We start from the raw sequence: 14811 nt of genomic DNA, 5'->3' as shown, positions 1-14811 counted from the left end.
TGTAACCACCATACCCATGGTTAAAGAATTTCTCTGTCAGAGCAAGGAGCAGGGCTCAGGCACTGCTGCATTTCCATGGAGAAGCTCCTGAGAGTCAGTAAGTCTCACAGCTGTTAAATAATTCCCTGCCTTCATAAATGGTATTTAATATATATGCTCCATTTCGGGGGGGGGGGGGGGGGGGGAAGATTTACTGCATCCTTTGTAAGTGATGCAATAAAGAAACAAGTCTTGGTCAGCTGAAATAATGTTTTAATTAATACCCCACATGCATTAATACCCCACATTAATATCCCACATGCAAATACCATTAAGAAAACCTTTGATAAATGGGCATATTTCCTAAATATGTACAAGTTAAATGAGCCTTGCAACTAATGAAGGGATCCAAAATTAGAACAAGTGTAAGAGAGACTCCTGAATACAGAATTTTTGTGTTCAAATGATTAAATGATTAGTATAGACTTAGTCACCACTAGGTTGGTCATGTTTCTAAATATTCTAATTACTTTTTCCTGCTCAGTCTGCCAGCTACAAGCATGTTTGTTAATTTCTGCTGGCAGGACTGAGAATGGAGCCTCTGACAGCAAGAAAAACCTTGAGTTGTTAAAATGATAGAAGGGGCTATCAATGTGATGAAGACTCTTTTCTTCCTCCTTCTACCTAGTCATATATTTTAATTTAGAGCAGGTTGTTATGTGACTGTTCATATTGATAACTGTTTGGTAACCTCTGGAAAAGAAACAATTGGTAGGTTGAAGACAAGATAAAGCATATTTCATGTTGGTTATGTGTTTGTTTTGCAGTATTAGTACTAAAACCTACTGGTGGGTTCAAAAGTAATGATAGTGTTTCAACCACTGTCTGAAGTATTTTGGCAAAGAACAGACTAATCTCTCATGAATTGTTTTTCACAGAAAATTTGGGTGCACAGTGCACATTGATGCCATCAGGGCACAAAGGTGCTGAATCCATCTGGCTTTCTGGAGTGACAGGAAGCTGCCAGGAGCTGTCTGTACTAGAAGCTGACGTGAGCCTAACAGGGAATAAGTGGGAAAAACATCCCATTATGACTGGCCCAGAGGCCCCTTGTGTTCCTGGTATAGATTACCTCAAGAGAAGGTACTACAAGGACCCAAAGGGCTATTGATGGGCTTTTGGCGTGGCCATGGTAAATACAGAGAAGGTCAAACAGCTGTCTACCCTGCCTGGCCTTTCAGAGAAACCCTTTTTTGTGGGATTGATGCAGGTTGAAGAACAGCAGGTGCCAATTGCTACCAGGACAGTGCACTGGCAGCAATATCACACAAACTGAGATTCCCTGGCTCCCATTCATGAACTGATTCACCAGCTGGAGATCCAGGGAGTGATTAGCAAGACACACTCACCTTTCAAGAGTGCCATCTGGCCAGTGCGGAAATCTGACAGAGGGTGGAGATGAACAGTGGACTATTGAGACCTGAAAAAAGTGATGCCACTACTGACTGTTGCTGTACCAAACATTCTGGAGCTCCAGTATGAGCTGGAGTCAAAAGCAGATAAATGGTACGCTACAATCAACATCACCAATGTGTTCTTCTCAATTCCATTGGCAGTAGTGTGCAGGCCACAATTTGCTTTCACCTGTTCAATACACCTGGAATCAACTGCCCCAGGGGTGGCAATATAGCTCCACCATTTGTCATGGACTAACCCAGAGTGAACTGGAAAAGGGTGATGCCCCTGAACATCTACAGTACATCAATGATATAATTGTGTGGGGTGACATGGCAGAAGAAGTGTTTGAGGAGGGATAAAAAATTATTCAGATACTTCTGAAGGCTGGATTTGCTATAAAGAAAAGCAAGGTCAAAGGACCTGCACAAGAAATTCAGTTCTTGGGAATAAAACGGCAGGATGAATGCCATCATGTACCTATGGATGTGGTCAACAAGATAGCGACTATGTCTCCACCATCTAACAAGAAAGAGACACAGTCTTTCCTAGGATGGAAAATGCATGTTCCAGTCTGTAGTCAGCTTGTGAGCCCTCTCTATTAAGTTAACTTGGAAGAAGAATAATTTTCAATGGGGAAGTGAGCAGCAACAAGCCTCTGAAGAGATCAAACAAGAGATATCTTGTGCACTGGCACTTGGGCCCATCTGCACAGGACCATCGATGCAAAATATCCTCTACACTGCAGCCAGGGAGCATGGTCTCACTTGGAGTCTCTGGCAGAAGACATCAGGTGAAACCTAGGATCAGGCATTGGGATTTTGGAGTAAAGGATCAGAAGCTCACTATGCACCAACTGAGAAGGAGATCTTAGAAGCCTATGAAGAAGTTCAAGCTGTATCAGAAGGAGTGGGTACAGAAGGACCTCTCCTCTTAGCATCCAGGTTGCCTGTGCTGCGTTGGATGTTCAGAGGGAACATCCCTTCTACACATCCCAGTGCTACATGGAGTAAGTGGGTAGCACTGATTATGCAATGAGCTTGACTGGGGAAACCCAACCACCCAGGGATTCTGGAAGAGATTATGGACTGGCCAGAATGCAGAGATATTGGAGTGTTGCCTGAGGAAGTGGGTCATGCCCAGGAGGCACCACCATACAATGAGTTATCTGAAGATGAAAGGCCTTATGCTCTGTTTACTGATGGATCCTGTAGTATGGTAGGAAACCATTGGAAGTGGAAAGCTGCTCTATGGAGTCCTACATGACAAGTTGTTGAGGCTACTGAAGGAGAAGGTGAATCAAGTCAGTATTCAGAAGTGAGAGCCATCCAACTGGCTCTAGAGATTTCTGAAAGAGATAAGTAGCCAGTACTTTATCTTTACACAGGTTCCTGGATGGTGGCTAATGCCATGTGGGGATGGCTACAACAGTGGAAGAAGACCAATTGACAATGCAGGGGCAAGCCTATTTGGGCTGCTTCCTTGTGGCAGGACATTATTACTCAAGTAGAGAACATGACTCTGAAGGTATGCCATGTTGATGCTCACGTACCTGTCACGGTCCGGAGACATTAGATGTCTCGGTCCAGAGACACAGTTCTTTTAAATATTCCCGTGTTGTGAAATTAAAGGCACAAACGAGGCCAAAGTATCAACAGCTAGACCATTTATTAGATAAATAAGAAAGGGAGAGGGAGAAAATAGAGAAAGTGGACATAAGGGAAAGGGAGAAAAGAGAGAGAGAGAGAGAAGAGGAAAGGAATTATATTACCACACCCCTCATCCCCCCCAGGACAGTTAAAGTCTGTGGAGGAAAGGTGCTGCAGGAGATGTTTGGTTTGTTGAGAAACCGTGGTGAGGCTTTTGCTGGAGAACAGCTGTGGTCCTCTGGGGAGATGTTGGGTTGATACAGGAACAGTGCTGAGGCTCCTCTGGGCAGCCTGGGTCTGTAGAGAAAGGATGCTGAGGCTTGGCTGGAGCTGTGGTCCTCCGGGCAGCTTCTTTTCTCCGGAGCAGCATTGTCCCGGCTTCTCAGCGGCCTGGCCCGTCTCCTGTGTTTTTCTTCATCTCCATTTTTTCTCCCCGTTTTTCTCCTCTGTTTCTCTCCTTTGTTTCTCTCTACAAACCAGCAGTTGCTCAAGTCTTTTATACAGTTTTTTAGTCCTTAGGTATGTAGTCAAATATTGTCCCTCAGGAATTCCAGTGGCAGGAAATCTGTGTGTTTAGGCAAGACCCTGGCTGGAGGAGGGGGGAATCTCCGTCTACCCTGTCTCCATCCAGACAAAGCTCAGGAAGCAGGTGGTGATTATCTTGCCCTAAAGGTGTGATGGCTGGGTCCTTGGGTCCATTGTTGTAGTCCCGTGTTATCACGATGCAATCACAAGCTGATTTGCATCCAGGATTGGTGGACAGGATTCTTTCCACCTTCTTTCCAGTGGCTCTGCTATCACTTTTATCTTTGTTGACTCACATAGAGAGAGACAAACTTATTAGACTGTCACAGTACCTAGGACCCATGAAGAACATCAAAACAAAGAGCATGTAGACAAGGCTGCCAGAATTTATATAGCTCAAGTGGATCTGGACTGAGAGTGTAAAGGTGGACTTATTGTAGCTCAATGGGCCCACAAAACACGAAGAGGAGAGTGATAGAGTGGCTTTGGTTGGCATCTGGCCCTTAGGACAGAGCCAAACCACCACAGCACTATCTTGCACATGTCTGAACTTGATTAAATCTCTTTTACTGCTGGATGCCACCTGAACCCAAAGCCCAGTAGTCATGGATTAGAACCACTTATGTTTATGCAGAGTATAAAATGGACAGCAACACAGTGTGCAGAATACTTTGGTGGAAAACACTTTTGAATTACAATGAGACATGAAAATCAGAAGTTTGTAATGGGAGGGGGATATTGGTCTTGGAAGGCCTGAAGAATGAGGTTAGGACTACAGCTTGATTGGAAAATGCTATGCAGGATAGAGACAAATCTTTCTTACCCCATGGAGGAGGATGTTAGAGTAGGACCGGCTGGGGAAAAAAACAAGCACAAAATTGATGGGGTCATTGGTGATGATTAAGAAAGCAGAGTAGGGAAACAAGGACTGTTAACTTTGGAGAGTGAGTATTAGTGATCAAGTATGGGGAAAAGTGTAAGATGAGGCATATAAGGGAGGCAGAAGGGCAGATGAGGGCAGATAGTGCCAAGTGGGTTGAAGATGCTTTCATATGAGGAGAGTTTCTCTGAGTCTGGGTTGACTTGGGCTAGTCAGAAATTAAGGATAATTAGGGCAGTATTTGGGATTAGGGAGAGTGAGAGTGTGATTGTGTTAATTGCTCTTCTCTGGGTTTGCACCAGATCTTAGAGATTGGAAGTCAATTGTAATTAATATACTAGAAGAGCATGATCCTCATCAGTAGATGTTTATGTAGAGGAATAATCAGATAACGTCAAGAAAATGTCAGTATCAGGCTGCTGCTTCAAATCTGAAGTGATGGTTGGGTGTAAAGTGGAATTTAATTAAGCGTAGGAGGCAGATTAGGAGGAAGGAGGATCCAATGATGATGTGTAGACCATCGAAGAAGATTGAGCTGTATACCACGCTGGTGATTGAGAATGGTGCTTCATGGTATTCTATTGCCTGGAGGGCAGTGAAGTAGAATCCAAGTAGGATTGTTATGGTTAGTGCATGGATTGCTTGTTTTTGGTCTCCTTCTGCAAGCAAAAGGTCATGTAATGTGTTTACTAATGTGCCATAAGAAAGAAGCATAAGTGGTTTGATGGGGTTGGCTTGAAACCAATGTATGAAGCTTCAGTTCATTCCTTTCTTGGACCTGGATGAAGGCTGACTCTTCAAAGGTGTGATATGGGGGTGGGTAGTTGTGGATTCATTCAATATTAGTGTGGGTTAGTTCTGATTGTAGGACTTATTGTTTAGGAGCAAATGCTTCTCAGATAATGAAGTATGATCACAGCAGTTATTGAGATTAATGAGCTGATTTGGGATATGGTATTTCATAGGGTCTAGGCATCCGGGTAGTCTGAATATCGCCAAGGAAGTGTGTGTGGGAAGAATGTTAGGTTATGCCTGAGAATATGACTCTGAAGTGAGCTTTTGTGCACGTGTTATTGAAGGTGCATCCTGTGAATAGGGGGAATCAGTGGGTAAATCTGGCCAGGATAGCAAATACAGCCCCTATTGAGAGAGTGTAGTGGAAAGTGGGCAACTACGTAATATATGTCATGTCTAGAGAAGAGTTTGCTAGGACAATTTTGATTAGGCCCCCTATGGTGAATAAGAGGATAAAGCCTAGGGCCCACAGTATGGTTGGGGGGGACAGTCTCATTTGATAGTTCCTCTGTGGAGTGTAGCTAGTCAGCCAAAAACTTCAATTCCTCTTGGCATAGCTATTATTATAGTAGCGGATGTGAAGTATGCTTGGATGTCTATATCTGTTCCCGCTCTGAATATCTGGTGGGCTTATATGATGAAGCCCAGGAATCCAATGGATAATATGGCTCATATTGTTCCTATATAGCCAAATGGTTCTTTTTTTACTGGTGTAGTACTTTACTATGTAGGAAATGATGCTGAGTCCTGGCAGGATGAGAATATACATTTCTGGGTGGCCAAATAATCAGAAGAGGTGTTGATATAGGATTAGATCACCACCTCTGGCAGGGTCAAAGGATGTAGTGTTCAGGTTGTGGTCTGTGAGAAGCATGGTGATGCCAGCGGCAAGGGCTGGGAGTGATAGAAGAAGTAAGATGGCAGATGAGGGATCAGACCATTGTGGGACTGGCAGGATGAAGAGATCAGACCATTGTACCAAGGAAGACTGTGTAAGAGCTAGAACTGAAGTCTAGAAATCAGGTTTATATAACCCAAGTATGAAGAATAAGACTGGAATAATGATTCTGATGTCCAGAGTCAGGGAAGAGGGAGAATAAGAAGAGGGACGGATTGTAAAGAGTATAGCAGAAGAGACCAAGCTTGGGAGAAAAGAACAGAAAGGCAGTAAGCAAAACAATTTCCATTCATTCACTGCAGGAAGCTCAGAGGAAAGTCTGCAAGCTCCTGTGTATATGATTAGTACAGACTATTCTCCTGTAAACTAACCAATCCCCCTCTAAGTTCAGACATACACAAGCAGGGATAGAACATTATTTAGAGTGCAAAACCTAATAAAGCATTCACACTTTCTAACTTTTGATAATCTGTGGAACTTGGTCTCTTTCATTGTTAACACTATTAATCTTCAATGATGGCCCCTATCTATTTTTTTCTGTAGGCTTTCTGCTTATCATCGTTTTAAGAGCTTGACTTTGTCATTTCAGTAATTTTTTAATACAGTCTTCCTTAAGTATGTAATCAAATTGTACTGTAATAATAAATGAAAAAAAAAAAAAACCATGCAGGCATTGCTTTAATTGATTGTCAATTGCTTGTTTAATTGGAACACTCACTAATGTGCAAACTGCAGGGTCTGACAATACGTAGTCATTACTACAAATCGGTCAGGTTTTCCTGTAATTTCTTTGAGTGGACTCTTGTGATTTGACTAAGAATCATGTGAAAATTCTCCCAATTAGCTGAAGTGTCTAGGCTCAGGATGAAATAATGTGACCTGGTTTTTTTTTGGTTTTTTTTTTTTTTTTCATTAGCTCTGACCCCTCTGGAGTATTTCAAAATCTGTTGGGCGTATAGAGTAATCACTCAATAGCATGTGTGACTGAAGGCTGGTCTGAGCTGGGCTGTTATTTTGTTATGTTCTTCCCCTTATCATTAGTTTGTGCCTCTGCAGCACTTTAAACATTTGAAGGACTCTACAAATGATTAGCCCTGTAACATTCCTTCTGGCAGTCATCAAAGTAAACAAACTACAGACTTCTCTGTAGTTTGTTGGAATTCAGTCTGTACAGCATGAGGAATTGAAAATGGCTTCCTTGGTTGCAAGGAAAACATCACAGGCATACTGAAGATAGGTATGAAATAGGAGGAATTTTCCTCAGACTCAAACATATATTTGTGAGAAAGTAGGGACTTCCCTGAGACAAAATTTTTGGAGGTAGTTGAATGTTGTATAACACCAGTGCTAAATACATACTTAAGCTTTGGAGCTAGACAGAAAATGAGTTTTCATGTACAGGGAATTCACATATTGAACTTTCCCTCTCTCCTTTCCTCCCTTCTCTCTCTCACTCTCCTCTACCCTCTCCCTCCTCTCCCCTCTTTCTCTCTCTCCTTTCTTTTTTATTTTTCTTCCAAATTAGGATGAAAAGCTGAAATAGTGCTAATTATTTGAGGATTAATAATTTCAAACAATATTAATGTGGAAATGTGAAAAGAGTATTCCTCCATGGAAATTATTTTGGGCCTTTTGTTTTGTTTTGTTTGGTTGGTTTTGGTGGTGTGTTTTTTTTTTTTGTTGTTGTTGTTGTTTGGGTTTTGTTTCTTTGGGTTTTTTTTAAGAGTATTATTTTTTTCTAGGAGATTATCTGTTAAGAATTGCCTTTAAATTTTGCTGGAAAAATGTATGTCACCTTAGTTACACATTCACTGAATACAGATTTTTTATCTAAAATATACCAACTCTGGTTCTGTATGTACTGCACACAGCTCAACATCAGCTATATTGAATCACTGATGCCCACCAGTGAACGTCAAAAGCAACTGATGCGCCAGTACTGCTTTGAATGTGACTGTCTTCTCTGCCAGAAAGAAGAAAAGGTATGTTGAGCAAAAAAATTCCTTGACAATGAAACAGAATTTTCCAATGCCAGTCAGAAATTTTCTTTATATAATACTTATCTTTTGCTACTAATTGAATAGCCAGGATTTAAAAAGTGACCTCTGCCCTCAGTGCTGTTTTTGCTGCTGTGAAAGACAACCATGAAGGAAACCAGGAAATGTTGGCAACATGTTGAGGAATTTCTTGCTAATGCGTGCATTGTTCATAAAGATAGAAACTTCTTTCAGTTCCAATAATTGGTTCAGATAATTTTGAGATTCAAGGACTTCTGAACATGAGAGTTAACATGACTTTAACTCAAAAGACATTATTCAAAAGAATAGTCTTGGAACTTTAACTGAAGCCGCTTGTCTGATGCTGCAGGGAGGCTGTGCTGATCCTCTTTATAATATAAAATTGATTCTGACAAACACCTGCACCAAAAATTTTCAGGAACTACCAGACATATTCTCAGAAAACTTTACCAGTTGTTAGAGAAAGTAGTGAATGCTCTTGAATGACTATGTGTAGTTTTTATGTTCTCTTTCACAAATTCTTTGAGTCACTAGTTGCAGTAGATAGATTTTTGTTCAGCATGCCCTTATACTAGTGTTCAGCCTAGCCTGGTTTAATTATATTATGGGTTGCTTCATATTTATACAGCCTGGACAGAATAATTTTGGCATTTTGAAAAATGAGACTGTTTTCATAGCAGTTCATGAACTTTGTCTCTCTAGTTATATATATGCTTGTTCTTATTTTCATAAATGCCTGTTTGGGGTGAGTCACATGCTATTGCTAAATGTATTCCCAGTAGATTGGAAATAGTAAAAAAGGATGAAATTTCAAGGAGTATAATATGATGCAAGAAATATTTGTTGTACAACAAAAAAGAAGAAAGAAAAACAAAGTTTAAACTCTGTGTTGGTTACAACAGTTCTTTGTGTGTAGTTTCATTCAATACATAGTATATCCTTTGATTCATCAGTAAACTGCTCAAAAGTAATGCTAAATTACTTCCTGTCCATGTGCAAAAGTTGTTGGCGCTCTCTCCCTGTTAAAGATTGCTGCAATGCTGCTCAGGGGCAGTGAAAAGAAGTTAAGACCTCTTTTTGTCTTTCTTTTTTTTTTTTTTTAAAGATGATATTCAAGTGCCATGAAATCTTAGATTAGTTTTGGGGAATGGCATCCTCACAGATGCACTGATGATTAAGAAGGTTAAGGCATCAGTAAGATCACTTAACAGTTTGTGCAAAGGTAGACTACTGATGTAAAGACCATCCAACATGTGGAATATTTTAAGATTCACAAGATGGAGTATACTTCACTGTAAGACAACCTACAGCAATTGAAAAATACTGTAGTGAAATTGTATGTGCATATATTGATGAAAGCAATAGTTTCATACATAGGTTGAATTTAATGATTATTTTTTTCTCTTAAAAAAATTTCGAGTGCAGTTTGAGTTTATGTGCTATAGTCTTTTATTGACCATTGGCAAAATTTCCCTGTGGGGATGATACTGCAAACTGTTTGGAAAGCTCTTTGAGCCTGTGTTTTGAAATTCTGTGGTTTCCTTATTGCTACTATGTAACAATGCTGGTATAAGGTCTTTCAGCTTTAAGCACTGGATTTGTTTTAATGAGAATAGTTTCTTCAAGTCTAATGGCTTGAGTTTTAGTTGTTTATGCAGTTCCCATTGCTATGTGGTATCTTAGTGTTATGTAAAAAAATGTAATTACAAAAAAATCGTATTTAACCTCAGGGACACATGCATGAGCAAATAACAGATTTAGCCTACAAAATGACACTAACTTCTAACTTTAGTTAGGCACCTAATATAAGCCAGTTTTTAGCTTCACTCCATACCCAAAGAAAAGACAAACATCACATTCATACTGTCTTGCAGTAGAAATCTAAGATGACATTCTAGGAGGCCTGCCTGGATGAGCAAGGAGCTACTGGACACACTATTACTTAAAAAGAAACTCTACAGGCAGTGGAGGGAAGGACAGGTAGAACAGGGGGTATATAAGGAAGCTGCCCGAGCAGCAAGAGTCTTGGTTAGGAAAGCCAAAGCAGAGTTCGAATTGAATCTAGCCAGGGAGATTAAAGGGAACACTAAGAGCTTCTACAGGTATATTAATGGGAAGAAGAAGACTAGGGAAGGTGTGGGCCCCCTCAGAAAGGAAAATGGTGAAATGGTCACAAGTGATGAGGAAAAGGCTGAGGTACTTAATAACTTCTTTACCTCAGTCTTCACTGCAAGGGCCTCTAGCCACACTCCTGATGTTATGGAAGACAATGCCAGGGACGGGGAGGAAGAACTGCCCATTGTAAGTGAAGATCAGGTCCGTGATCACCTGAAGAGCCTGAAAGTGTTCAAGTCCATGGGACCCGACGGGTTACACCTACGGGTACTGAGAGAACGGGCAGAGGAGGTTGCTAAACCCCACTCTATTATCTTCCAAAAGTCATGGCAGTCTGGGGAGGTCCCCACAGACTGGAAAAGGGGAAACATTACCCCCATTTTCAAAAAGGGTAAGACGGAGGAACCAGGGAACTACAGGCCAGTCGGTCTTACCTCTGTGCCCAGAAAGATCATGGAGCAGATCCTCCTGGAGGCACTACTGGCTCAGAAGAATAGTGAAGAGGTGATTGGGAGCAGTCAGCATGGCTTCACCAAGGGCAAATCCTGCCTGACCACCCTGGTGGCCTTCTATGAGCAGGTGACAAAATTAATAGATGAGGGGCGAGCAACTGATGTCTCTGGCCAGCCTGATCTAGTGTGGGGTGTCCCTGCCCATGGCAGGGGGGTTGGAACTAGATGATCCTTGTGGTCCCTTCCAACCCTGAATGATACTATGATACTATGATACTATGATACTATGACATTAAAGGATTCCCTTCAAGTAAATGCTGACAGTGAGGCAGGTAAAGTTGGGTGCCATAAATTATACTGCTCCATGAAGTATATATAAACATAAAATCAAGAATCACTAGCTGTCATGGATAGCAGAGTGCAGTTGCCACAAGATAATTTCAGCGCACTAACATCCAGATTACCAGTAATATTTGTTTATGCAAATCACTTCAAGCATTTGTCTCTGGCTACTGCCACAGTCACTGTTTCTTCAGTGTTATTTCTGCTGAAATTGATTAAACTCAGATAGTGGTTACATCATACTAGAATGTCACATAGAAGCAAGAGTAATGTGTTCAAGTGCTCTTTTGCCATTCTAGGTTACATGATTCTGCAAGGGCTTTTTCTGGTATTTCAGGTCTCTGGTGAACTAGGATTTAAGAGAAAACTTATCTATGAAGAAATGTTCTTTATTTCTCACTTACTCTAATGTTTCATGTCACAACTGTATAAAACAGCAAAATTCACTCTGAAACCAGCAACAGCTTTAAAATTCACAGCCACTTGGTCTTTGTGACTAGATACTGCAACTTCATACAGCATAAGAATCTTCCCTAACTACTGCCTAGGTATATACAGATCACTTGTACAATTGTCTAGATCTGAGAGTGTAATATGGCAAAGGCTGCATTTTCAAGTATACTGCAACTGGCTGCAGCCCAACTACAGAGACACTGTTGAAGTTGTAACACATCAACCTCAGCTGATGTACACTGGCACAGTCAGAGTGAGCAGGCGCAGCCCTTGACTGAATGGAGAGGTCCATGGCTGTGAAGTCAGAATTGTATTGCGTTTCATGAGACTAAATGTTTCTCACTGATGACAACTCATGAAGGGACTTCAAATTGAAGCCTTGCTTGCTATACAGCATTTTTTTAGCTGTTCATCCAACTGTGAGTACAACCATAGAATAATCCAGTTGTGTAGCTGTCGTCAAGAATGACAAAAATACAGAGACAAACCGTGGCAATTATCTGGACCTGTGAATCTCAAATAATATTTGGTGCCTGGGCCTCAAATTCAGCTGCATTTTGATTGACAAGGGAAGAGTAGCAAGTGCTAACACATCAGCATAAACTTGTTAAGATAATATTAAGGTGAACATTTTGGTGGTACAGTTGTGGACAAACTAAATGGCACTTGCTAAAAATCTAAGCCATACTTTTAATTGATTTTGACCCACATTGGGGAAAAAATACAAAACAGTAACTAAAGCAGGAAAAAAAAACATGTCTTTCTAAAAGTCACTTATAGAATACTTCCTGTCAATATGTTATTTCTACCATAATGTCTTCAGTTAATTTTCTCTCTGACAGCTTTATACATGTAGTTGCCATCACAGAGACGTGGTGGGACGACTCACATGACTGGAGCGCTGCAATTGACGGCTACAGGCTCTTCAGGAGAGTCAGGCAAGGAAGAAGGGGTGGAGGGGTGGACCTTTACATCAGGAAGGCACTAGATGCCATTGAGCTGGAGATCAGGGACCATCAGGTTGAGTGCCTGTGGGTGAGAATTAGAGGGAAGGCCAACAGGGCTGACATCCTGGTTGGAGTCTGTTATAGACCACCAAACCAGGAGGAAGATATTGATGAGTCATTCTATAGGCAACTTAAGGCTGTCTCAAGATCGCCTGACCTTGTTCTCATGGGCGACTTCAACCTGCCTGATATCTGCTGGGATCTTAACATAGCAGAGAAGAGGCAATCTAGGAAGTTCTTAGAATGCATGGAGGACAGCTTCTTATCCCAGGTGCTGCGTGAGCCTACCAGGGGTAAGGCTATGCTTGACCTCCTCTTCACCAATAGGGAAGGGGTGGTGGGTGATGTGGTGGTCAGAGGGCGCTTAGGGGCCAGTGACCATGAGATAATTGAATTCTCAGTATTTGGTCAAGCTAAGAGGGGTAGCAAGAAGACCTCCACTCTGGACTTCTGGAGGGCGGACTTCAGGCTACTCAAGGAACTAATTCAGTGAGTTCCTTGGGATAAACCCTTAAAAACAAAGGGGTCCAGGAGAGCTGGACCTACTTCAAGGAAGAATTGTTGAAGGCGCAGGGACAGGCTGTGCCAATGTGCTGGGGCAGAGGGCCAGCCTGGATGGTTAATGAACTTTTAATAGAACTAAGGGAAAAAAAGAGGATGTATCATCTTTGGAAGAAAGGTGAGGCAACCCATGAAAAATGTTGCTAGGTCTTGTAGGAAGAAAATTAGGGAGGCAAAAGCGCATTTGGAGCTTAGACTGGCCTCTACTGTGAAGGACAACAAAAAGTCCTTTTATAAATACATTAACAGCAAGAGGAAGGGCAAGGACAACCTCCACTCCACATTGTATCAAAGGATGAGGAAAAGGCAGAGATACTTAACACCTTCTTTGCCTCAATTTTTACTAGCAGGACAGAACGTCTTCCAGACAGCTGGCCTACAGAGCTGGCAGAAGGAGCCAGGGAGCAGCATAGTTTTCCTCCGTTCCAGAATGGGGTAGTTGGTGATCTGCTCAGCCGCTTGGATCCCCACAAGTCCCTGGGACCAGATGGGATCCATCCTAGGGTGCTGAGAGAGCTGGCAGATGAGCTGGCCAAGCCACTCTCCATCATTTTCCAGCAGTCCTGGCTCACTGGAGATGTCCCAGATGACTGGAACCTGGCCAACGTTGTGCCCATCCACAAGAAGGGCTGTTTGGATGAGCCAGGGAATTATAGGCCTGTCAGCCTGACCTCAGTGCCAGGCAAGATCATGGAACAGGTCATCCTGAGTGCAATCACACAGCGCTTAGAGGATGGCCAAGGGATCAGGCCCAGCCAGCATGGATTTAAGAAGGGCAGGTCCTGCCTGACCAACCTGATCTCCTTCTATGATCAGATGACCCGCCTGCTGGATGTGGGGAGGCCTGTGGATGTAGTCTACCTGGACCTCAGCAAGGCCCCCATAGCAAACTCCTGGCCAAGCTGTCAGCCCATGGCTTGGACGGGAGCACACTGCGGCCGGTTAGGAACTGGCTGGAGGGCCGAGCCCAGAGAGTGGTGGTGAATGGTGCCACATCCAGCTGGCGGCCAGTTAGCAGTGGAGTCCCCCAGGGATCAGTGCTGGGCCCCATCCTCTTTAACATCTTCATTGATGATCTGGATGAGGGCATTGAGTCCATCATCAGTAAATTTGCTGACGACGCCAAGCTGGGGGCAGGAGTTGATCTGCTGGAGGGTAGAGAGGCTCTGCAGAGGGACCTCGACAGGCTGGACAGATGGGCAGAATCCAACGGCATGAGATTTAACACATCCAAGTGCCGGGCTCTGCACATTGGCCACAACAACCCCATGCAGTGCTATAGGCTGGGGTCAGAGTGGCTGGAGAGCGGCCAGGCAGAGAGGGACCTGTGGGTGCTGGTCGATGGTAGGATGAACATGAGCCTGCAGTGTGCCCAGGCAGCCAGGAGGGCCAATGGCATCCTGGCCTGCATCAAGAACAGTGTGGCCAGCAGGAGCAGGGAGGTCATACTGCCCCTGTACACTGCACTGGTTAGGCCACATCTTGAGTACTGTGTCCAGTTCTGGGCCCCTCAGTTTAGGAAGGATGTTGACTTGCTGGAGCGTGTCCAGAGAAGGGCAACAAAGTTGGTGAGGGGCTTGGAACACAAGCCCTATGAGGAGAGGCTGACAGGGTGCTTGGTTGCATGGGTTAGTTGATTAGGTGGTGTTGGATGATAGGTTGGACATGATGATCTTGAAGGT

At 42.9% G+C, this 14811-nt stretch overlaps 1 protein-coding gene across 3 annotated transcripts in view; it reads left to right on the top strand.

The window, feature by feature from the left end:
* SMYD3 (SET and MYND domain containing 3) overlaps positions 1–14811 on the top strand; it is a 451319-nt gene that overhangs the window by 349725 nt on the left and 86783 nt on the right. For all 3 annotated transcript variants that reach the window (XM_068155709.1, XM_068155693.1, XM_068155702.1), the window contains one exon: positions 8053–8163. In XM_068155709.1, coding sequence (XP_068011810.1) covers positions 8053–8163 — 111 coding nt within the window. The remainder of the gene's footprint in view (positions 1–8052; positions 8164–14811) is intronic.

The sequence above is a fragment of the Melanerpes formicivorus genome, unplaced genomic scaffold (genome assembly GCF_026170545.1).
Source record: "Melanerpes formicivorus ecotype bairdi unplaced genomic scaffold, bMelFor1.0.p_v2 SCAF_2, whole genome shotgun sequence".
In the NCBI taxonomy this organism is placed as follows: Eukaryota; Metazoa; Chordata; class Aves; order Piciformes; family Picidae; genus Melanerpes; species Melanerpes formicivorus.
Note: the sequence above shows the minus strand (reverse complement) of the source record. Positions and strands in the feature narration are given on the sequence as shown.